Raw genomic sequence first — 26,354 nt, forward strand, 5'->3', positions numbered from 1 at the left:
CATAAACTATACTTCCATTAGAAATATTATAACAAATTCGTTTTAACGTATTTTTCATAGGAAAGTTTTGAGATTTATGATAACATATATTTTTAACAAAACTTCTCTTTCATATTACAATTTTTTTAATATTATAGACAATATTGTTTATGGTTGTTATAGCCAAATTTTGTTAAGTCCTTATTGGATCAAATATGTTCCTAACTAGACCTAGCAAGTATGAATTGGGCTGAAAGTCCTATATGATATGTAAGGGCGCACCCTCTTAGTCATAAAAGAAAGACGCGGCTCTTGAAAGTTCCAGTCCGAAGGGAAGGGCACAACCCTCCAAGAACATGCTTTGGTGTGTGTGTTCTAGCGATGGTGTATGTTGAAGAGGGCGCGCCTTCTGGAAGATGAATGTGCCAAGTGGCAAGATAGCTAGACAATACGACTCCCTGTCTGAGACAGGGCGCGCCTTTAGGCGCCTGATTTGTGTAAATTTCATGCCTGACACATGAGGCCCGATCTAAGAGGCCTAGTTCTATGGAGCAATGCTTTAACAACATATATTGTAAGAAAGCTCTTCCTATATGGAGGGTGTGTTGTCCTTAAGACAAACCCTATGGGGGATATTGAAGACAACCCTTCTGGGGATATGAAAACTTACCCTTCCGAGAGATATAAAGATCACCCCTCCGGGGATACGAGGAATACAGTTCCCGGGCTCATCCGGTAGTTCCCAGACTCATCTGATAGTTCCCGGGCTCATCCGGCGTAATCTACAACCCTAAATCCTGTATTCTACCGAGTTGTCCTCGTGCGGGGGTTGAGATGATCACGATTCTTATCGAAGGCCCTCTAGGGTGATATGAAGAACGGTCGCATGCCTGGATCCTATATTCTGGTAAGTTACCATCCTCGGGAAATTGAGGTGATTTTATGTCTTCATCTGTTAGGGAGGGACCTTACCTTGTATTCTGGTGGGTATCGTCACCGGGGTAAAGGCGCATCCTTACATCTCAATGATGGTCACGGCTCTATTGGAAGACTCCTTCCATGATACAAAAAATAACGGTTAGTGTTATCTCTGATAGTTAGGGATAATGCCGTATCCGTGATGTACTTGGATTATGAGTCAGGAAGTTGGCCTCAAGACTAGTCATGACTAGAGTAGGACTCTCCTTAGAAGACTAACGGATAATTTACGCCACTTGGCTAAGACCCATTTCCGGAAAGCCTAGTTGTAATCAAACTAGGTATCCCTAGAAATACATTAGGGAGAACACGAGTTGAGAGCACAAGGAGACAACTCAACACCCTAATATCAGGCACCCTAAAACACACAACACCACACTCCGGCAGCAAAACCACCGTCCTAGATTTTTAAATCGACCTTGAACCCCATCTTTGTTGATTATCAAATTATTCTGTCAACAACAATAGTTACTATTTATAATACTTATAAAACACATCCTATTGCATAATTGAAGATTAAGTGCATGTTTAGGAGCTTATCTCGGTAGCATATTCATAAGTTTAATTACGATGTGGGTGTTTGGCTCAGTCTTTTAAACCCGGCTTCTGGAATTATAATTTAAGTTTGAAACACTTATACATTACAAGTAGTATTTAAAAGTCATGAGAACTTAAAAATCCTCATTTTTAGTTATAATTTTATTTCGACTTTACAGAAATATAAAATATGATTTAAAAGATCATATATAATATTTATATTATAATTTAAATAATATAAATATAAAAATTATTCAAATATATAACTTAAAAATTATTTTTTACTTATGAATAATTTCAATATAAATATTAACTTTTTTAATTTAAGCCGGACAGTCCCTAATAATTCACATCTTTCTATAGCAAATAATATATTTTAAATATTTGGGAGAAGCTTATTCTTCTTTCCAAACCCTAGGCATAATAAGTCACATGAAATATATTAATATTAAAAAAATGATGATTTTTCAATTCAGTTAATTTAACTATCAATTTATAGATTTTTTTTTTGCCATAACTATCAATTTATAGAATTTATTTACCTAATTAGCATAATATTATAATTAGTATTTTATTAAATATTTAGTAAATGATAAATGGTATTTATATATTTAAAATATTACAATATCACCAAAGCATGGTTTATCTTGGATTTATTTTGGATTTTTTGAATATATTAGGATTGATCCTTGCATCGGAGCAACCACCCAGCAACCCCATAAAACTTGATAGGTTTTGCTTTTCCCAACTTACGTATTACAATTAATAAAGATGTATTAAACATATAATAATTTTATTGTAGACTTTTGTTTATATATATATATAGAGAGAGAGTTGGGCTCAATGGAGACCAAAAATTTTGGAGTCATTAGAGACTACAAGATCTACCGTTAAATAATATGGCAATTAATGGACATGATTAAATATTCTTTGTCCTGCATTTCTTGTCCTGCATTTCTAGTTTTGTAATATTAATAATTTACACTATTTTTGTCCCGCATTTCTAGTAATGTATTATTAATATTCTTGTCCTGCATTTCTTGTTTTTAGTTTTAATTCAAAACTATGTTTGTAATTTACACTATTCTTGTCCTGCATTTCTGGTAAGGTAATATTAATAATTTGTCCTGTATATTTGTGATATATCTAAGTGTTATTTTGTCTTGCAACAAATCAATTCGTTGCAGGACAATGACAATGAGTTCAGTGTCAATCATAGCTTTATTTGTTAGGATTTCGGTGATTGAACACCAATATTATGGAATTATTATTTTATGTTATGCAAGATTTAGAAATACTGCTTGTTGTTCATCGATTTAGAAGTGCAGGACAGGATAGGGAGAGAAAACAAACGTGCAGGACAAAAAATATGCAGCCGTTGGATGTTTAATGATTGGATGACCAGGATTAAGTCTCTACAGTCTCCAAATAATCCAGTCTCCATAGAACTTTCTTATATATATATATATATATATATATATATATATATATATATATATATATATATATATATATATATATATAGGGTGGTGCTCAAATGAGAACCCCAGATAATATGAGATATGAGATCTAATCTCAGCCCTACATTTTATATAATAACCTTTAATCCAAGCCACTTATTTCTCCATAATCCCCATCTTCTCTCCCGTGTCTTCATCCCTGCCCCATTTCATTTCTTCATCTCTCACCCATCCCTCCCTCACCAACCACCATTGCCTGATCTTTACCCCTCTTTCTCCCCCATTCTCATGGCTGTTACGGCGTCGTCGCCGCCTCTCTCTCTTCAACCTGTGGCTTCATCCTTTCGTCGGAAACGCGGCTGCTGCCTCCCTCGATGCAGGCGCGGCTGCAGCCGCCTGTTATTTTATGGTCGGCGACAACGTGGATGCTTGCCTCCCTCCAACAGCCCCGTCCTTGTTCCTCCGTTTCTCCACCTCTGTTCCTCCATCTCCGTTTTCGATACTCTTCATTTGAATCGATCGCAGTTCGTCAACGACAGATCTGGAGATGGTGTTGGTGGTGGTTTGGTAGTAGTATCACTGTGGCGGTGGTGGTATTGGTTTAATACAATGATTGTTAGGTGGCTGAGAAAGACATGATCGAAAATGATGTGGTGATTATTTTTTTTGCGATGGTGATTTTTGTTTTTTGGTGTTGATTTTGCTTTGTAGTTGGTGATTTTTCATGTTTGGGGAGTCTGTAGATGGTGGTGATGTGGTGATTTTCGTTTTCTGACAGTGATTTTCATTTTTCCAGTGATGATTTTTAGTTTTCCGGTGGTGATTTTTAGTTTGACTGTGGTGATTTTATGTTTGCCGGCGGTGATTTTCCGGTGGTCGCCGGAGGTGGTGGTGGCCAGAACTGGTAGTCGGTGGTGGTTGGAGGTGGCAGGTGGTGGAATTAGAATGAAGATGGTGATAAAATATTTAAATATTAAAAATTAATGTTTGGTGAGAGATTGATATAAGGTATAAAATGTGTGGCTGAGATTAGATCTCATATCTCACACTAAGAGTGGTTCTCATTTGAGCAAGACCCTATATATATATATATATATATATATATATATATATATATATATATATATATATATATATATATATATATATATATATATATATATATATATATGATCAAATAGAAACCACTCTTAAAATAAAAATTAGAAACCAATACAAGCTAGTGATACTCTCAGTACAATTTAGTGATATTCTCTTTAGGATTTAGTGATTTGTGTTCCAGCCATTAGTGAAAATTTGCAGAAACTGAATCTCTAGATATGTTCCAGATCTGCCCAAAATTTCCAAATCTGTTCATGTTTTCGATTCAGATGGTGGTGTAGATGGAAGAAGGATGATTGTAGCGGAGGTTTGGGCGGGCTTGAAGTAGGGGGTTGGAACGTTGCCGGAATAATGACAGCTCCGCCGCGTTTTGAAGTTGAGCCGAGGTGGAGAAAGAAGTATGAACGGGGCTGAAAGAGGTTGAAGCAGCGACCAAGATGAGGCTGGTGAAGGTGGAGGTGGCGATTGTGTTGTTAGAGAAGTAATGGAGGTGGAGATGGAGGTGGTGGTTATGGAGGGGGCGGACGGCATAGAGGTGGTGGTGGTTATGGAGGAGGCGACGACGGAGATGGTGGCAGTGGCGGATGTGGTGGTGGGGTTGGTGAAGATAGAGGTGGAGATGTGGTTGTTTAAGAATTTAGTGGTATTTGCTTTAGAATTTAGTGATATTCCATCTTGGTTTTTAGTTTCTAGAATAAGGAGGTTTCTATTGCAGTAAGACTCTATCTCTCTCTCTCTCTCTCTCTCTCTATATATATATATATATATATATATATATATATATATATATATATAGGGTCTTACTGCAGTACAAACTCCTTATTGTACAAACGTACAAACCAGTGATTATGACAATAATATTTAGTGATTACCAGATTTTATTTAACAAATACATACATACATACATCATCTTCGCCACCACAATCACCTCCAATCACCACCACCATGACCACCCCACCCACCACCAACCACCACTGCCCAACGCCACACTCTCTCTCCACCATCCACCACCAACCAACACGCCCAGCACCACTGCCCAACGCCTCTCTCTCTCACCCACCACCAACCACCACCACTGCCAGCGGCTCTCTCAATCTTTGGTTGTTCGCTCACCGACCAATGGTATACACACGCACATTCACCACTGCTTTTCTTATCTCCCTCCATCGTGTCTCTCTCCCTCAATCATGTTTCTAGCACTGCCCTCGCGCCGGTGTTAGGGTAGCCGCCGGCCGCGCTGCACCACCACTCTGCTATGCCGCCCCGTAAGTGCTCCCCTCCCCTCATCTCTCCATCAGGGGGGTCAGACCCCCCTGGTAGATTTAGTGATTCTGTTCGATCATTTAGTGATTCTGTTCAAGTCATTTAGTGATTCTGTTCAAGTCATTTAGTGATTGTTTGTACGTTTGTAAACTAAGGAGTTTGTATTTGAGCACTTGCCTATATATATATATATATATATATATATATATAGGGCTGGGTTCTGGTACAAACTTACAAACTTTCTGCGTTCAACACATATATAATTTGAGTTCAACATTTTTTTAACATATTTTGTTGAACATCGATTAAAATTGTGTTAAAAAAGTACATAAACTAATTTTTAAATGTAAGAACTAAGTTAAACGTATTATATAATTAATATTTATGTTTCTAAACCCCACCAAAACCCCAGAGTTATAGTTTAAGTATCTTTATAGATATATTCAACATAATGATAATTAGTGTTCTACACCCGATGTTGAACCCTAGTTACAAATGTGTTAAATACGGGATTTATTTATGCGTTACTTTTAAAAATTGTGATTTTTTTCAAGAATTTTCAACATAAATATAATCTATAACTAAAGATTAACACGACGGAAGAATAAAAAAAAGTTTGTAAGTTTGTAATAAAATGGAAAGTTTTGTAGGTCTCTCAGAAATCGGGATAAATCGGAGTAAAAATCGGAGTATTTTAATATTAAAATATTATTTAATATTCAGTTATTATTATATTAGATATTTATTAACAAATATATATATCAACTATATCATAAATTCTACAATTGTTCATAATCAAAGCAATATGTATTTTAATTTTAATAAATTAATATATACTAACTTATAACCCGTGCAAAGAACGGGTGGTTATAATATTTGTTATTTTATCTTATATAATTTTACTTAAACTAATATTATCGTGAGAATAAAATTATGATAATATAATATGATTAAATAAATTTTTATATAGCAGCTAATAAATTCTTAATAGTTAAGTCCGTTAAATGGCTAACTAAAAATAAGGTCGAACATATATATTTTACTGAGAATGTTAAAATATGTTTTTTTTCAATGTTATAATTGAAGTAGATCTATAAAATCAGATTTAAATCAACTTATCAATCTTTTAATATTTCGTTATTGATAATTGATATTATAGTATGGAACATATTATAAGTTAAAAAAAGGACGCGTAAAATCAAATACCGACCCATCATACTAACCTACTTTTAAATGCTTTGATTTAATAGATAATAAAAAATGTATTATAATGTTAATGTATTTTACAACGAGTCCATTAGAGTATTTAAAAATAATGTTAATGTATTTTGGTTGAAAAATATCACAGGTTATTTATTAATAATTATATATAATAATATTATATTTTTATATATATGTAGCCCGTGTTAATTGTAGAAAATCTGTTTTTTTAGGTAGAAAATCTAAAAAGATAATGTGTCTTAGTTAAAAAGGTTACTATGTTGCTCAATATTATTTTAAATGATGTAGTGTTTTTAGTTAGAAAATAAAAAAAGATACTCCCTCCGTCCCTATTTAGTTGTCACATTTCTATTTTTGTTGGTCAAAACTAAGTTTTGACCAAAGATTATAAGTAACTCTTTCATTATTTTAAAAAACTGAAAATTACATCTTAAAGTGTAGATTATAAGTTATTTCCGGTGACATTTTTTTAATTTTTTCAATTGATAAAATATTAATAAATTTCAGTCAAACTTTTGTAAATTCAATCGGCACAAAACCAAATGTGACAACTGAAAAGGGACGGAGGGTTTAACATATTTTAGTTAAAAGAATAATTGGTTATATAGACAAGCCCGTATATTGGCCACCGATTGACCAAACTTTCAATGTTTGTGCTTTAATATTATTAGTATATGGATATATAATATTTTTTTTATATGAATGTTGCATGTCTTATTTTTGGAATATCGGTTTTTTAGTTAGGATTCTGAAAAAGATATTGTGTTTTAGTTTAAAGGGAAAATAGATTTTTTTGCCACTCAACTTATAGTGTTTTTAGAAATTTACCACTCAACTAATTTTTTTATTCTTTTAGTCATTAATGTTAGGTTTGGTTTTGTTTTTAGCCACCAACTTAGGTTTGGATTTGATAACTAGCATTATGATAATTTTTTGTAGCATCATTTATACATAGGGATAGTATCTAATCTTTGATGATGTGTCGTATGTTTATATCCTTATATATAGCAATAATAATATAAAATGAGCCGATGAAAAATTAAAATCAGGAAAAATAGTAATTAGATTCTAAAAATTCAATAAATCATGAATATGAAATCAATGATTTCAAACAATTCACCCTCTCTTATAAGATAAAATGTAATTGAGTGATATGACGCATCATCTTTCGCTATTAAACTTTCAATGGACTAGCTCAGTTTAAGATCTCTCTTAAATTTATCTTCAAAAATTTTAATAACTTTATCTTATTATAATTTTCGAGATAAATAAATAGAGAGGAAAACTTAATTTTCGATGATTGTCCTCTATATATAATGCATCATTTTATATTATTATTACTCCCTTCGTCCCTCTCATTAGTTTACAAATTTTCTCTAGTGCTTAGCATGTATTTAAGATTCTTATAAAACATAGTTTCATAACTTATTTTTGTGTGTAAAAATTCAAACGCTGAATTTTCATTCGGAAGAAAAAAATAAAGTTATATATGAAACTACATCTTTTAAAGGCTATATAATGCGTGTAAAATTCTTTTCATCTAAGGTAAGCGACCTTGAAGACATAAAAGTACTACATATAAAAATATTACATAAAAAGTACTACATATAAAAATACAAACATATATCAAATCATCAAAATATTACCGACTACCACTATATTTTAATAATGATACACATAAAATGTAATGCTAATAATCAAATCTGAATCTAACTTCAGTGACAAAAAAAAAGAGCTAAATCTAACACTAGTGAGTAAAATAAAAAAATTATAATTCAGTGGTTAGTTTCTAAAAACGCAATAAGTTTAGTGACAAAAAAATTATAATAATGCTGGTAATCAAATCCAAACATAAGTTGGTGGCTAAAAATAAAACCAAACCTAACATTAGTGACTAAAAGAATAAAAAAATTAGTTGGGTGGTAAGTTTCTAAAAACACTATAAGTTGAGTGGCAAAAAAATCTATTTTCCCTAGTTTAAAAGGGCGATTGTTATGTTGTCCAATATTATTTTTATAAAATTGAGTTTGTTAGTTAGAAAATATAAAAATGATAATAAATTTAGTTAAAAAGATAATTGATTATATTAGTAGGCCCATAATTTGGCCCAAGCACGATCGATCGACCAAATTTCTAATGTTTCAACTTTAATAGTATAGTATAGATAACTCGACTAAGGAAAATTCATAAAGATTAACTGAATTTCAAAAATTGAATCAGTTATCACATTGTAGGGGTTTAATCGGAGATTATTGTCAGTCAAATAGAAAATTTTTAGAACGCAACCCGAGTCTTGTTATTTAAGGTTTGTTATATAAACTTGCTATAACCCAAGGAATATACCTTGAGCAAGAGTCAGTTGAGCCCGCAGACCATGCCAAACCCGCAAGTTAGAACAAAAAACAAGCATTGTAGACCGTCACAAATGGTTCCCGCAGCAACATTTTATATTTAAACATGTATTTATTAGCCGTATGCTTAAAACTTTCATTGCCACCTTCATTTTATCGTTAATAAACACATAAACAAGAACAATGCAAGCCACCTCCTGCCATCTGATCACCCCTCCAAAATTCCCGTCCCCCAAAATCCCTCCTCCTCATCATGGCGCCAAGCCGCTCCCGATCACCGGAACCCCCAGAGCCGTCTCCATCGCCGCCCCACCAAGCCAAACCCAGCCTAAAAAAGTTTTATCACTAGACACCGATGACACTGTGACAGCCTTCTGGGACTACCAATTTTTATTCATCTCCCAACGTTCCGAGACCGTCGATCCCATCACTCTAAGCATCGTGGAAGGCGCAATCCCATCCGATTTCCCATCCGGAACCTATTATTTAACCGGACCGGGCCTTTTTTCGGATGATCACGGCTCTACCGTGCACCCTCTCGATGGCCACGGCTATCTCAGAGCCTTTCAGCTCGATGGCAGCCGAGGAGAAGCCAAATTCATGGCGCGGTACATTAAAACCGACGCGAAAGTCGAAGAACATGATTCTGCGACGGATGAGTGGCGGTTCACGCACCGAGGTCCGTTTTCGGTTCTGAAAGGTGGGAAAAAACTTGGGAATACTAAGGTAATGAAAAATGTGGCGAACACCAGTGTTTTGAGTTGGGGTGGGAGGTTGTTTTGTTTGTGGGAAGGGGGACAGCCGTATGAGATTCATCCTGCGACTTTGGAGACTATCGGGAGATTTGATTTGATTGACGGATGTGATTTGTTGATCAACGGTGGTGAGATCAGTGATGGTGCTGCTGGTTTCTGGGATTTGGCAGCACAGCTACTAAAACCAATACTATATGGTAAGTATTTTGTGTTTTTAGCTGATTTATTGTTCTTCATGCATAATAATATTGAGAGTTTGCTACTACTTCTTTGAAACCTGTCTGTTTCTCGACCAAAATATACATCGAGCTTGTTTGGGAACCAGAAGCAACTTCTGGTTCGATGTATATTTTGGTTGAGAAACAGAACCGGAAGTGGAAGCACTTTTAATAAGTTGAGAATGCTTCTTTCTCACTAACAATTTCTACTTATTTTTTAAACACTTTATTAACTTATTTATTTCTTATTTCTATTTCATTTTTTTATTTTAAGTAAGAAGTCAATTTTTCGAAGTTTGTCCAAACGACCCCATTATGAGTGGACGAATCATCGACTCTCGTAATGATTTAAGATTATATATGTTAGATGATCAACTCTCCTGAAAACTTCCATTATTTTTCAACCTGAATCTTAACATGGTTTTGGTTATGTATTTATGTTGCAGGAGTGTTCAATATGCCGCCGAAGAGGTTATTATCGCATTACAAGATTGATTCCAAGAGAAATAGACTGCTAATGATGTCATGCAATGCTGAGGATATGTTGCTCCCGCAAAGTAATTTCACATTCTATGGTAAGTGAGAGTAAAAAGACAAATTCAAGTTGAAGAATCTTAAGAAGTCTCTCAGATGAAGAGATTCTATTTTTCTGTTTCTGTCTCTTTCCTCTCTTGATCCGATCATGATTCATGAAAACGACGTAATGGAATATAATTCTTATGTAGCACTCATTTCTCGGTTAGGTTGTTTATATTGTGAACCGATATCTGTCAGCTATTTCAATACTTTTATAAAATATAATCTTTCTGATTAATTTAAAAAAAATTCCTTCTTGATAAAATTTTTAATATTTGAATATTTATTTAAAAGTGAATAGTTAAAAATAATTTATAAAATTATATTGTATATATTTTAAACTATAAGTAATAAAATAAGAGAGATTAAGGGAGGGAGTATTTTTTTATCATGCTCTGCTAATGATGACACAAAGCCATGAAGATCTAAGCATTAATCTAGCAGTACTAAATTGACTTTTTAATGTTTACTTATTGTTTGTTTCTACAGAATTCGATTCAAATCTAAAGATGCTGCAGAGAAAAGAGTTCAATATTGCTGATCATTTAATGATACATGACTGGGCCTTCACCGAGAACTATTACATATTATTTGGCAATCGCATAAAGCTTGATATTCCTGGTAAACATACATGTTAATTTGCTACATATCACATCTCTGTTCTAAAAGTCGGTGATTAATCACGATTAATCACCGATTAATCCGTGTTCCGTAACTCACCGAACTGATTAAATCTCCGATTAATCATTGATCAATCCGATTAATCCCCGATCAATTCAATTAATTTCCGATTAATCCTTGTTCCGTGATTTCGCCGATTAAGTCCGATTCCCGCTTTCTACAAAACTGTTAATCACATATGCATGTGATTCGGCCGATTTTCAATATAAAAACAGTGAGAACAATTATTCCGCACATACTTTAAAATACGTACGATATAATATCGAAAACCTTGTCACACGGCTCCAAAACCGAATCACAGAGAGGGCAAATCTCTAAATGAATCTATAAAATACAAAGCTTGGACAATTTTTACGAGAATACTCTAAACAAAATATTTGTTGTAATTTTGTTTTGAACCAAAAAATGAATACATAATATTGCAGGATCAATGACAGCAGTATGTGGGTTATCTCCAATGATATCAGCATTGTCACTGAATCCAAACAAGCCCACATCTCCAATATATTTGCTTCCTAGGTTCCCAACAGAATCAGCCAATGGAGAGAGAGATTGGAAAGTACCCATTGAAGCTCCTTCACAAATGTGGGTATTGCACTGTGGGAATGCATTTGAGGAAAAGGACACAAAGGGGAATGTAGAGATTCAAATACAAGCTAGTGGTTGCTCTTACCAATGGTTCAATTTTCAGAAAATGTTTGGTAATATTCTTTTCACAAACCCAAATACTCAAGCTTCCAAAACAATTTGTTAATAGTGTAGCGAAAAACGATTTGCATGTGAGGTATCTTCAATCCTGTGTAGGTTTAGAATCATACGTGTTAGAATATAATATGATCCTAATAAGGAATCCTCCCAACACGGAGGCAAATTTATGCCCCAAAGGTGGGCGTTCCGCGTTCGTGATCCACTCTCGACCCAAAAATGGGCTTTCGAGTGAGGGGAAATGTTAGAATATAATATGATCCTGGTAAGCCCACTTCCCAACACCTCAGTATCAAATCATCCGGGAAATATTATGGGAAATTTAGGCTCTAGAGACTAGAATTTCTCTTTAGCAACAGACACTCTTTTTCCTTTTCTTGATTAAGTGTGATGATGATTTTCAATATTTGATCAGGATATGATTGGAAAACTGGCAAGTTAGACCCTGCAATGATGAATGTGAAAGAAAAAGAAAAGAAGCTAGTGACACATCTTGTTCAGGTAATTTCTCTCTTAGATATCTCAACAAGAACCATATTTACATTCTTTTTTTGATGCACAAAGACTAAACTACTTGTTTTCATTTTTGCAGGTATCTCTTCAACTGGATCAGAATGGAAATTGTAGAAACTGTGGCGTAAAACCTTTAAACCGATGGGATAAGTCATCAGATTTCCCTGTAATCAACCAGAATTTTTCGGGCTCAAAAAATTCATACGTATATGCTGCGACTACCTCTGGTTCACGCCAGAGTCTGCAACATTTCCCATTTGACACAGTGGTGAAACTAAACACCGTAGATGAATCCGTTAGTACGTGGTCTGTTGGAAACAGAAGATTCATAGGAGAGCCTATTTTTGTGCCCAAAGGAACCGAGGAAGGTGAAGGGTACCTTCTTGTTGTAGAGGTAAGTACTTTGCTAATGTAATTTTTTTTTTTTTTTTGTGTAATAATATCAAGGAGAGGCTATTCCCGGTTTACTTTTTGCTGAATAGATTCTTTTGTATTTTGCAGTATGCAGTATCAACACAGAGATGTTATCTTGTTATCTTGGATCCAAATCGGATCGGGACGGGTAATGCACTTCTTGCCAAGCTCGAAGTCCCAAGACATCTCAACTTTCCACTTGGTTTCCATGGTTTTTGGGCAGATAATAAGCATGAATCTAGGGTATAAGATGATGAGTATATGTTATTCATGCAGCAGATTATCCACAAAGGAAACAGAACAAGTAAATGTACAAGCTTCCTTTATGTTTCTCAGGTCATAAATATTTATGGATATAAATTTAAGTCATTTATCTATTAGGATTCAATATGTAAATTTTATTAATCTGGAGCCACTATTGATAGATACCAAATTATACTTCAATTCGAAATATAAAAGACGGATGACTTATCCAAATTTATATAAAACTAGCGTAAAAATCCGTGTAAGGTACGGGTCACTATTTCACATCATACTTTAAATTTGTTGTGTATTGTATTTATTTATTTTAAATATAATTTTATTTAGTTTTCTTTTTATTTTTAAAGTAACTTATCAATTCATCCATATTTTATATTTTTGTAACTGACAAAAATAAATAATGTCATATATGAAATTATTGACAAATTATAAATAAGTTAGACGGAAAGATTTGGACGATGTATGGTTTGAGAGATGTAGATTCAAATTCAAGATCACATGCACAAACTCTATTGCTCGAACATTAGGTTTTGTTATGGTAACGATTGAAAAATTATCGCATTCTCTTTTTTTTTTAACAAGGAAAAATAATTCAATAATAAAAAGTCATACGGCATCTACATACATGATCGAAATTGAACAAACGCATAATAATATCGTTGTTGAATCCTTCCATCTTAGATAGGCAACCAAACGATTTTTTGAAGAGATATATACATATTGTAATCCTCCAACTGTTGTTTTGAGCAATCGACCATAGATGTATCACCATAATAACTTTCATCACCGAATCAACACCATCAAAATCCTGCAGATGTGGAATTCCGGACATGACGAACAGTAAAGAAAATCAAAATCTAACTCTCACACAAGGAGAGACCAAACAAAACCCAAATAAATTGGGAACTTATTGAACAAAAGCAAAAGATGAACAAAAACTTTTAAAAAAAGAAAAGATTGGGGCTTTCCACCGGTAAAAGCCGATGGAAGCCCCTCAGATTATAGAGGCGGCTACTTCAAGAATAGAGAGAAAAGAGAGAATAGGGTTTTGTTTTGATTTTTTATTAACTGCCTTTATTATCGCATTCTCTTTAAAATGGGGTTTTTAAATTAAGAGTGATTTGCACTTTGCATCCCATAATTTTAAATAAAATTCAGTCTGGGTTCAAAACAAATTTGCAATACAGAATGCATCCCAAAACTTTTTTAAAAGCTATAAGTTGAATCCTTTTCACCTATTCTGTCTATTTACTCCGTTAACGTTAACTTTGTTAACATAAATAGGCGTTAATCATTCTACTGGTCTTCTTCTTTTTATACAATACAACTAAACCCCAATTTTTTATATTTCTTCTCCTTATATCCACCATAGCTAAAATCCCAACTGTATAAGTTGGTGGAAGGTGCAAACTGTATGGACCAAAGCAAATACAGGGAGACAATTTATGTGCATGTATCATGGAATGAAAAATCAATTTATTAGTCTGGATCACAAAAAAGGAGAAGATATATCATTGCAGACACCATATGTTTCGGAATAAGCATCAACTTGGCGCTGTGCATTTGGCTAGGACCAAAACACGAACCACTTGTGCTGATCAGCCAACTATCCGAGTTGCGCGGATAATGTATGAATTTAGTTTTAGTTCTGTACCTTCTGAACTATCTATATAAATAAGATATGCACCACTAATAAGATGTAAAGATTAGGTATAATGAATTGATGTGGAAAGACTGTATTTTAGTGTTTGGAAAATTAGGTTGAAGTTTGGGAGACTGATGTCAAAACATGGCATATCAATTGTTTATTAATTACCCAAAATACTCTTCTTTTTTAATGTTAACAGAGTAAACAAACGGAGATAGTGAATGGGTCCAAGTTCTGGTTTTTAAAAATGTTATGGGATGTGTTCTGTTTTATAAAAAAATATTGAACCTAAACTGAATTTCATTTAAAATTATGGGATGCAAAGTGCAAATCACTTCCACAAAAAACGGGCATGACCCTCTGAGGGCTCGGCCGTTGAAGGGCTAGCACATTGAAGACTCGCCCGTTGAGGGCGCGCCCGTTGGAGTGCTCGCCCGATGGAAGGCTAAAAGGTTGAGTGCTAGAACGTTGGAGGGCTAGCATGTTTAGTACTAGCACGTTGAGGGCTCGCCTGTTGAGGTCGTACTCGTTGGAGTGCTCGCCCGATGGACGGCTAGCACGTTAGAGGGCTAGCACATTGAGTGCTAGCACATTGAGTGCTAGCCTGTTGAGGTATGTGATTTTTTATACATTTTCTGCCTGGTAACTTCATTTGGGCCAGCCCATTTGTTTGTTGGGCTAATTAGTTTAGGTCACAAATCTCGCTAGTCGCTATACTGTATACACAGTTCACAGATAGGGCAAATAGCGAGATACATACAGCAGATAGAAGACGTACGAGAGCCGAGAGGTGTAGGCTGCTGCGTAATGGAACACACTGAAATTCCAAACGAAGATATTCAACCTACCAAGGTGAAAAGTCCAGAAGCTTCTAAAGAGGTATCTTCTACTTCAATGAGATTTACTTAATTTAGTTTTTGTGTTCTTATGTTTTATACTGAAATTGGCATTTCAATTGTTGATTTCTATGACCCTATAAATCTAGAGAGCGATAAAGCAGAGAAAAAGGAGAAGAAACTAAATTTGTCGCCATGGGCGCATTTCAGCACACTCCCAAATTGTGAAGAGGGCATGGAGAAGGCTAAATGTATATATTGCAAGGTCATAGTCTCTTGACCCGTGGATATGGTACGTCTTCTATGATAGGTCATTTAAAACGCAGTTGTCCTCGATCTCCTTTACGAGTGAACTTAGATAAGAAGCAAAAAATATTGAACTTTTCAAAATTGTCCAAAGAAGAAAGTGAGAAAGTTGGGAGAAGTCACAATATTTAAGCTCATACATTTAATCAAGAAAGATTAAGAAAAAAAGTTGCAATGATGTGTATTAAAGATAACATGTCCTTTAGTATTGTGCAACATGAGGGGTTTGTTGAGCTAATGAATGAAGCACAACCATTGTGTAAAATGTCATCTAGATGGACGGTTGCTAGAGATTGTATAATCATCTATAAAGAAGAGGCTTTGAAACTAAAAGAGTGTATGAGGTCCAAAAGATTGACTTTCACAACGGATACTTGGACATCCGTTCAAAATATTAATTATATGTCTCTCACGGCACATCGGGTTAATGATGTTTGGAAACTTTGTAAAAGGATAATCAACTTTTGTCCAATCAGAAGTCATAAAGGTGTGGCAATAGGAAAATTAGTGGAAGCATTGTTGAAGAAGTGGGAAATAAGGTGTGTGTTCACAATCACTGTTGATAATGCCACTTCTAATGACTTAGCCCTTTCTCACCTGAAAAGTTTCTTCGGGGGCGTGATGCTATCTTAGAGAATAAATACATGCATATGCGATGTTGTGCACACATCTTAAATTTAATTTTCAAGGATGGTTTAAAAGAGCAAGATGATTCAATAACTAGAATTAGGAATGCGGTACGATATATTAGATCTTCACCGGCAAGACTAGCAAAGTTTATGGTTTGTGTTGAAATGGAGAAAATTAAATGTGAAAAGTTGGTGTGTCTTGATGTTGAGACTAGGTGGAATTTCACTTTTATGATGCTAGATGTTGCGACTATTTATGAAAGTGCCTTTGATAGAATGTATGTTGAGGAGTATAGTTATGAAGCTTTCTTTAAATATGAAAAAAAAATGATGAAGATGAGATTGATGAAAATAACAATAAAAAGAAGAAGAAGAAGAAAGTTGATGGTCATCCTAAATTTCAACATTTTGCTAATGTGAAGTGTTTAATTTAATTCTTGAAGTTATTTTACGAGATTATAATGAAAATATCGGGATCCAAGTATTGTACCTCGGATTTATTTTTCATTGAGCTTGTTAAAATTCAAGAAGCAATTATTGAATTGTCATTAAGTGATGATCTTTTGACGAGAGATATGCCTACAAGAATGAAAGAAAAATATGACAAGTATTGGGACAACATGGAAAATACTAATTTCTTGCTATATGTTCGGTTGTTTTGGATCCAAGTTATAAGATGCATTATGTTAACTTTTGTTTTGGTAACCTATATAGAAGTGAGTCTTCAAAATGCATATTAATGTGTGATAAAATCATGAAAACGCTTAAGGAATTATTTGATCACTACAAAATTCAATATGTGGTTGAAAGTTCTCCAAACACAAGTGCAAATTTTGGAAGTAGTAAGAATGTGGATTCTGGAAAGTATATGGCAGAACAAGTTCAAGGAGGGAAGGGAAAGTCAGAAATTGATACATATTTGACGGATGGAATTGAGATGGAAGAAGAAAATTTTGACATATTGGCTTGGTGGAAAGTACATTCCACAAAATTTCCAGTTCTTTCACATATTGCAAGGCGCATATTAGGTATTGCCAATTTCTACCGTTGCCTCCGAGTCGGCATTTAGCACCAGAGGTAGAACTCTTGATGCATATAGGAGTAGACTTTTACCTCAAATGACCGAAGCTCTAATATGCACTCAAGATTGGTTACAAATTGAGAACATTTTTTTTGACCTTCGTCAATGATTGGAAGACAAAAAAAGATATGAAAATATTAAAAAAGGTTTATTTTTTACTATTTACTAGTTTTATATTGTATGTTAGTTTTTTATAATTTGTAATTTATATGTTGTAGATGAATTCAAGGATGTGCAAAAGCTTTTTGATGAATGTGTTATCGATGAGTAATCAACTAAGAAGAGGTAATATAGTAGTTTGCCTTTGCATATTGTTTTCTGTTAGTGTGTGCTGTTTTTTTTTTTTGGTTTAACAGCCTGCGGCCTGCTACCTTGAATCGAGTAGTCTGCCTGAGAGAGATCATGGCTTTTCTCTGTTGATTTTCCAAGTCATGAGTTCTTAGTAATCCATATACTTCATCCAGAGAGACAAACTTAGGTCATACTGATGCCTTATGATAAAGCTTTGAGTATCCCATTCTTCAAGTAACGATCTGAGAAACTTTGTGTTGGAGTCCTCAGTTTCATATTCTTTTCCAGTTAGAGACAAGTTGTTTAAAAGGGTGAGAAACCGATCATATGAGTTAGTGAGATCTTCATCAGGATTTGTCTCATATCTCTCGTATTCTTGAACAAGCAATGATATTCGATTCTTTTTGATCGCTTTTGTTCCTTGACATTGAACTTCTAATGTATCTCATATCTCTTTAGAAGTTTTGCAAGCAATTACCCTATTTGACATGACGGAATCCAGTCTGTTTTGAAGGATTGATTTTAGCTTTGAGTCTTTGAGTACTTCAAGTCTTTCTTTTCGCGTCAAAGCAGCTCTGGGCATAGTGTTTAGGCGTCGTTCCTTCTTTAGCAACTAGTTTCTTTGGGACGTAGGGACCATCAGTAATCCTGTCGATGAAGTCAGGATCTGCGGCTTCGAGATAGGGTATCATCTTCAATTTCCAGGTCGGATAATCAACTTTGTTGAGGACTGGAATTTTGAGTGATTCTTGTTTGGTTGTTGACATGATTCGATCTTTACTGGTAGTATGTAACTAGCCTGCTCTAATACCACTTGTTAGGCCTTGATTTGACTCAATAGACTTAAGCGGAATTCTATCTATTGATCAATCGAATGTCGAATAAGTTGATTTAAACAACAAACAAGATTTAACTTAACTCTGATCTTATTAATCACAATAAGAACTGTTACAATACTCTCTCAAGAAAAACGTTCTTGAGAGCTGCTAGGTTACACAAATATTACTCGTGTTTGTGCTTCTTACTCGTATCTTCGTAAGACCTAATAATTTGTGTTTATATAGCACACAGCTTCTACAATTACTAACTTGATTTACTCAAACAGAAGTATATACCTATAAATAAGCTATATCGTATCAATCTTCTTTCCTTCCTTCTCAAACTCAATCTCCAAATACTGATTATACTCATACTGATCAAGTATCCGCTTATTGATGCGGTCATCAGTTTCTGTCAACTGCATTATTCCTTGTCGCTTCATTGTGATGATCTCCTGATGTATAAATGAATCTTCCTACGTAACATTTTCTTAGGGTAAGGGTAACACAGGGATGATAAAAAAAATATGATAAATGAACATAATTGATAAGTGGATTTTATATCCACTTGGAATGCCTTCGTTTCGACTTAAATTGATGATTTGGCCTCAAGTATGTGGTGTTTTTGATATGTTCTTGTGGTATTGTGTAGGTTTCCTAGAAGGAAGATGAAGGGTGGATTTAAGGCTAAAAGGTGGAAGAAACGGCGTAGGGATCGAGCGAGCAAGGAAGGAGAAAAGGGAAAGGAGGTTCCAAGAGCGTTCGGGGCTGCCCAAATGGGGTCTCCACCCCATTTACGGGGTCTCCACCCCGTTCTGAAGGAGAAAAATCTGCCAAGATGGGGTCTCCACCCCACTTCAGCAGAATAGAGGCTGCCCAGACAGGGTCTCCACCCCACTGATGGGGTCTCCACCCCACTGAAGGGGTTGTAAGTCTAAATGTAAAGACAACCCTATCTGTTACATAGGGATGATAACTCAACAATAGAACAGGACAAGTAAATAACACTACGCCTGCACCGGAATCGGAAGATACGAAGACAAAGGTTGAAGAAGCCATCTACAGTCTTGAAGGAATAAGTTCACTGGAAGAAGTTCATTAATATGTTCATGCCTCAGTGAAGAATAAAGATTGAAGTATTCAAGATTGTGGAAGCAATGAAGATGTTGTCCAAGTACTCGAAAGATTTCAGTGCAACCCCTGAAGCAAGATATTTCTATATATCTTGGTTGGTTATTTATAATCAACAAACTGAAGCATAAACTAACCCGGAACCGACTGATCAATGGTTGCTGACAAAGACGGTACAATGTTCAACTTCAGTGTTAGTCGCTTGTGAACCAGACCAGTGCACTAAGCGTCAGCACGTACGGAGCTTTGCAAAGTACTTATCGATCGAAGAATTGATCCAGTCATATCAAGTCATTTGTTCCAAAGCCAAGTCAAGCCAAATGCCAGCTATGCCAAAGCTTACTGCTCAAATGCCATATGTCAAAGCTTCCACAGAAAGCCATATCAGGAAGTGACATTTTATATATGTGTGCACTTATATATTTGTATATGTACAAATATAATTATATATGTATATATGTATATTTAATTAAATATAATATATATAATATATATGTATATATGTTTTTAAACATATGTATATGTATATTTATATGTATATATATTTAAATAAATATATATGTATATAGTATATGTATTTATATTTTACATAAACATTTATATATTTAAGTGTATATATATATATTATATTATGTGCATAAATATGTGTATATTTATATCTATAGATAATTATATATATATCCCTATATATTTATATTTATATTTACATATAATTTTATGTATATTATATATATTTAAATATATGAGAATATATTTAAATATATGTATATATATATATTACTATATGTTTATATAAATATTATTTATATACATTTATATATATATCTTTATTTATACATATATTTATATAATATTATGAATATAATATAAATATATGGATGGAGCAAACTCAAGTCAATCTCAGTCAAAGGAGTGATAACAATGAAAGCTCTTACTATGTGAGGAACAACATTTGACCGAAGTCAACAGCTCTTCCTCACTTAGAAAATTCTCTAAGTACATCACAGCGAAGACATAGCACTCTTGAGGCGCAACCTTTGACCAAAGTCAAAGTTCGTCCCCAAGAGATGAGAGATAACAGGGGAAGCATTACAATGGTGGAGCAAGTTCATATTTGCCTTAGAATTTCTCTAAGTCACCATATACCTCTTGCACACTCTATGGCGCAACATTTGACCAAGGCGCAAGGTTTGACCCGGGCGCAACATTTGACCCAGGCGCAACATTTGACCCGGGCGCAACATTTGACCGGTCAAATGTTGCTCCTCTACTAACAACTCTTGGCACTAACCCTTTGTGCCTTAGAATAATTTCTAAGTCACAACTCTACAAGGGATGCACTATATTGGAACAACATTTGACCTGGTCAAATGTTGCTCCTCTAATCAACAATCATGGCGCAAGTTTGATTTCTTGGAATTAATTCTAAGTAGAAGACTCTGTGGAGACCTGTGAGGCGCAAACTTTGACTAAGTCAAAGTTGGCGCCACACACTCACATATATGGAAATCCTCCTGGCGCAAGTTCAGTTTCTTGGAGTTAGATTTATTTTGTTAAATCGAATCCGTCCAGGACGAACTCAATCCGTCCAGGACGAACTCGTTAACCATGGTTAGTTTATGAAAGCCTATAAATATGTGATTGTGGTTCTCACAATACACATCATCCTTCGGGATGGATGGCCAAGTGCTTTGCACAAACTCTCTCAAATATACACACACCCTAGCCTAGTTTTGTACCATAAATATTTGTAGTGGATAGGGCTTGTAATATTTAGAGGAGTGGTCATTGTAGCCAACCTTCGGGTTTGGATTTGTAGCACCTTCGAGGTATTTATCAATATACAGATATACCTTGGAAAATATTGTGTGTTGGTTTAATATTTTCATTTCCTCAGAAACCGACCCAATAAATATCCGGAACACGAAACACATTACAGGACTGCAATTTATTTATCCGCAAGATTCGAAAGAATTTTAAATTGTAGTGAGTATCGTATTCAACCCCCCCTTCTACGATACTTTGGACCTAACAATTGGTATCAGAGCGAGGTTGATTGATATACAAATCAGGATCCTAATCGTACGGAAAATCAAGAACCTAGCTTTTGATATTTGATTAGGGGAAATGTTCTTCCGGTTTGTGTTGCTGAATTTGTCCGTAGGCCTAAGCAAGGATTATCTGTCGGATACTGAACTTTGGACCGGGACTTATAAATTTATACTTTAAATTTTAATAAGTTTATTTTATAAATTTGACTTAATTTATTTTAAACTTATTAATTGAGTTTATTATGAATTAATTAAATTTATCTTATAAACTTAATTAAATTTACTTTATAAACTTTACTAAATTCAATTATTAAATTTGTTTAAATTTATTTTAGACTTGTAAAGTTTACTCTTAGACTTACCAAGCTTATCATAAATTTTTATAAATTTATTATTTAAATTTGTATAGTTTATGATTTAAATTTAAGTTAAAATCTAGAATATAAATTTAAGAGGTTTTAACTGATTATGGATATAAGTTCAGTTCAAGGGTTCAATTTAGTTTGTTTTGGAAGCTATGATTTAATTGGAGACGAGACACTTGAATATTTTCAAAATTTAAATTTATTTAATAAATTTTAATATATTTACTAAATGGATTTAAAATAAATTTATTCTAAACTTATTCAGTTTATTATGAATTTATTTGGATTTATTTTTTAAATATAATTAAATTTACTTTATAGATTTAACTAAGTTTATTTTATACTTTATTTTCTTTCATCTTTTAAAACTTATTTTTAAATTTATTTTCTTTATAATTTAAACTTAGTTTAAATAATCAAGTGTCCCGTAACTTTTTTAATTATTCTACTCCAAGACAAATCAGATTGACATTTAGTTGAGACAGATCAGGCTGACAGATTACAAGACAAACACCGGGCTTTCAAATACCAAATTCTCAGAACCGGTAATGGAAGTACATTGATGACCCAATCCAATTGATTTCTCAAAGGATTATTAGAAGCAGTTTTCTATGTTCGACAAAGCTGATTGTGATTCGAAGAAGATTCTATTGAAGACTAATTTGGTACTACTAAAAGTGGATTGTGAAGAAGGTACTTCAGGCCTTGATCTGAGTAATTACTCCAACTTGATTATCAGATCACCAGATCAGGATGGGAATTTGCTACATCTACAATGAAGCATCTTTCCAGGGCTCGGAATGTCAACTTTGAATGGCACCACTAGTAGTAGGAAAAAGAGAAGTTTTTGCAGAAGAATCTTCAAGGGATTTCAATCTAACTCAGTGATTCAGGGATATACAATTACTCAGTGAATTGTACCGATGCTAAATCCATCCAGAATCAACTGAACCAAAGACAGAGAACTGTGGAGGTTTAAGGATATAATTATCGAGTTACTACCGCACCAAATCAGTTTCGTGCATTTATGTCAGAACCTTAGGATTGAACAGAAGAGTTTGTAATTGCTGAATTTGAGGAAGCTCAAGTCGACGAAAGTTAACACTTTTGAAGAATGTGAGGACATAACTTCAAGGATTAGCATAATACTATCTGAGAGGTTTAGTCATGTCAGATTCAGATGGAATCCATTGGTTTCAAGTGGAGACTCTTCGGGGTTCAGTTCGACAGGTTGTTTGAAAACTGAGTTGGTCAGTACACACAATATTGTTTGGTATCTTAAGCAAAGAAGGGTTGCTATATATATTGAAGCCTCGACAAACAAGGATGATAGGGCTTGTCTGAAATTCAAGTGGATGTTTTGAAAGAAACATCACAACAAGTTCTTATGCTATTTTAGGAAAGGTGTGAGCTGGATCAGTTGCTGATGAGAAGGATGATTATGGTTATCTGGATATCCTAGCATTCTCTGAAGATGACTCAACTCGCACATCTCAGGTACGAATTCTTTCTAACTATGCAATACATATTTCTTTATATTCAAAGCATGTTATAAATCTCTGAGTAGAATTGTTTAACACACAAGCACAAGCATGATAGCATCACAGTAGAAAATGTTAAACTGGTATGCTAGATGACTGTTCTAGTTACTAGGCTTGATGATAATCTTGTGCATGTGTCTTTAGCAGATTCTTAACATGTGTATGAATATTTAAGATTTGATTATTTGCAATGGTGAGATTAGAAGCTTTCCTTTGGAACACGACTCTTAGTTTTATGGGTTATGATCCTAGCATATATAACTTTGTTAAAACACTTAGTTTCAAATTCCCTAGTACAACTAGATTTGCTTATTTATCTGAATTGTTTGTTAAGGAATTTATTTGTTCTATGATGGAATGTCTACCTTGTGTTAGTAGAACTTTTAGAACTTCATGTTAGATCTAAAACTAACTTAGGTAATAGAGATAGTATAATGCCGTATAACAACAGATTGGGATTAATCCTTATGCTCTTAGAAGATTATTGAATATATGTAATTCTACTTGCTACCTGTTGCACTTGTGTTAATTGGTTTAAGTAGAGAGTACTGAATCTTCTGAATTGCATAACTGCCTGTCTTGCTCTTGTCTTATCTTTGATTATTTGCCATGTGTATTCAACATCATGTCTGCTTATTTTCTTGTCATGAATGCATGTCCGTGTACTTGCATTGATTTTAGAAAAGCATGTTTGAGAATCACATTAGGGCAATGTCTAAATAAGAATTAGCATGTTAAGGTTGATTCTGTTGTTACCACTGTTAAAGAAAAATCTCTAATCCATCCGGACCCAGTTATGATTGGGGACCATAGAACACTTTCCATTTGTGATTGCAGGTTACATATGTTCCATATGATTTTTGGTGCACTCTGTTTGCTGAGTAGCTGAAATCATATATTTACCAAAAGTACCCTGTCAGCAAATGTGATCGTGTGAGCAGTTCCGTCAATAATCTTTGAAAGATGACAACAAAGATTCTCTTGCGGGACATGCCTGTTTTCCTGGAATGTCATCATGGAAACATATCTTTCTTGAAAGAGTCAAAGCACACAAATTCCTAGTATCAGGCTGTTCTCTGACAAAGGACATTATGTCAGTTCATGGAATAGTGTTTTATCTCAAATCAGGAAGGATGTGAAGTTGCTCGTAGCTAATATGTAACTTTAACTGAAGATGGAGTGAGCTGTTTCTATAGTAAAACTTCATCAGATAAGTATTAGCTATGGCACTTGAAGCTCTCAAACTTGTATGTCAAAACAAGGAGCTCTTTCTATTTGCAAGAAGAGCATTGGTGAGAGGACTACCTCATCTGAAATTCATTATGGATGAAGATTATGAGGTATGTTAATAGGGAAGTCGAAGGAGCATCGCATAGAAGCAAAGATATGATCAACATTACTGAGCCGCTTGAGATGATACGTATGGATTTCTACGGATCAGTTAATGTCATGTCTACAACAAAGCCAGATATCTTTTTGCGATGATCATTGACTACTCTAGATGCATTCGTGTTGTTCGTATGTGTTCGAAGGACGAGACATCACAAATGAAGGTTGATCGAGATGAACCCTAATCATTGATAAATCCAGAAAGACACCATTCTTGTTAGTGGCCAATCAGAAGCAAACACTATCTCTTGGTATGTGTTTGGAGGAAAATGCTTCATCTCGAAATTAGTGTGAGCATCTTTGCAAGTCTTGCATTTGAAGATCAAAGAATACTTTCCTCGGCTACTCTATGGAGTCTACAGTCTACAGGGTGATTGTGATTAATCAACAGAAGGTGATTGTAAGTCTGGATAGGACATTGAACGACACTTTGCTCCAAGCTGTTAAAGGTGATAGTATTGGTTTAATAACGATTCAGATCCAAGCAGAATCTCTTTGCAAGGATAAGGATTATTAAGGAGATCCCAGCAACAGCTTAGGGGGAGCATTTGGTGGATCCACTAGTCAAACTCAACACCACATTGAAGATGAATAGGACATATCAAGAACGCATCTGCTTAGACAAAGGGTTTGAAGTCAATATCATTCTCGGGTTCTAGTTCTTAAATGTTTCGAATGGTGAAGTGAAGACTAGGAGAGATATTGTGAAAGGGTGTTATTTCTTTGGGTTTCAATCTGAAGTGAAACTTAAGGAAGATTCAGAAGCTCTTAAAGGGATCCAGATTGAGTGATTGCACAACAATATGATCTCAATCAAGTTGTAAAGCAGATTATGCGGATTCTGATACCCTGACCTAAAGACAATTCAGTACTTAATACTTGTCGGGTATTCAGATTCCAACTGGATAATTTTGGCTCTGTTACGAGGGACAAGCCAAATTTGGTTGCTTAGAGTTACTTCAAAGGAGAAGGTTATGAAGATGATAGAAATAGAATCTTTAAGTTCAGAACTCTACATCTTAGGGAACTCAACGACCTTCATGATTGAACTAAAGCACCGTTGACAAGACTCGGGTTCAGGATATTACACTGAGCTAGAAGATGAAGCTTCATGCAACATTTCAAGGGCTTTGCAGTTGCAGATCCAACGGAATTTGTATGCTCTTTCTTCATCAGCTCTCATTGAGTTGTTATCCAAGACCTAACGATCGTCACGGACATGGTATGTCTTCTGACTAGCATATTATTTTTAAAT

The 26,354-nt window shown here is 34.5% G+C and overlaps 1 protein-coding gene across 1 annotated transcript; it reads left to right on the forward strand.

Annotated features, from left to right (window-relative positions):
• Positions 1-8,884: 8,884 nt before the first annotated feature.
• LOC108192249 (carotenoid cleavage dioxygenase 7, chloroplastic) lies at positions 8,885-13,140 on the forward strand. The gene is made up of 7 exons (XM_017372959.2): positions 8,885-9,842; positions 10,310-10,438; positions 10,929-11,060; positions 11,546-11,821; positions 12,241-12,326; positions 12,418-12,732; positions 12,840-13,140. Exons 1-7 carry the CDS (start codon positions 9,074-9,076, stop codon positions 12,999-13,001), a joined length of 1,869 nt encoding a protein of 622 aa, XP_017228448.1. The 5' UTR covers positions 8,885-9,073; the 3' UTR covers positions 13,002-13,140.
• The last annotated feature ends 13,214 nt before the right edge of the window (positions 13,141-26,354 follow it).

This window comes from Daucus carota, chromosome 9 (assembly GCF_001625215.2).
Source record: "Daucus carota subsp. sativus chromosome 9, DH1 v3.0, whole genome shotgun sequence".
NCBI classification, from domain to species: Eukaryota; Viridiplantae; Streptophyta; class Magnoliopsida; order Apiales; family Apiaceae; genus Daucus; species Daucus carota.

Excerpts from the sequence above, each read along its gene's own strand:
- LOC108192249 (XM_017372959.2), top strand. The coding sequence starts at position 9,074 with ATGCAAGCCACCTCCTGCCATCTGATCACCCCTCCAAAATTCCCGTCC. Across the intron at positions 11,822-12,240 it reads CAATTTTCAGAAAATGTTTG|GATATGATTGGAAAACTGGC; the intron begins GTAATATTCTTT and ends ATATTTGATCAG. Across the intron at positions 12,327-12,417 it reads TAGTGACACATCTTGTTCAG|GTATCTCTTCAACTGGATCA; the intron begins GTAATTTCTCTC and ends TCATTTTTGCAG.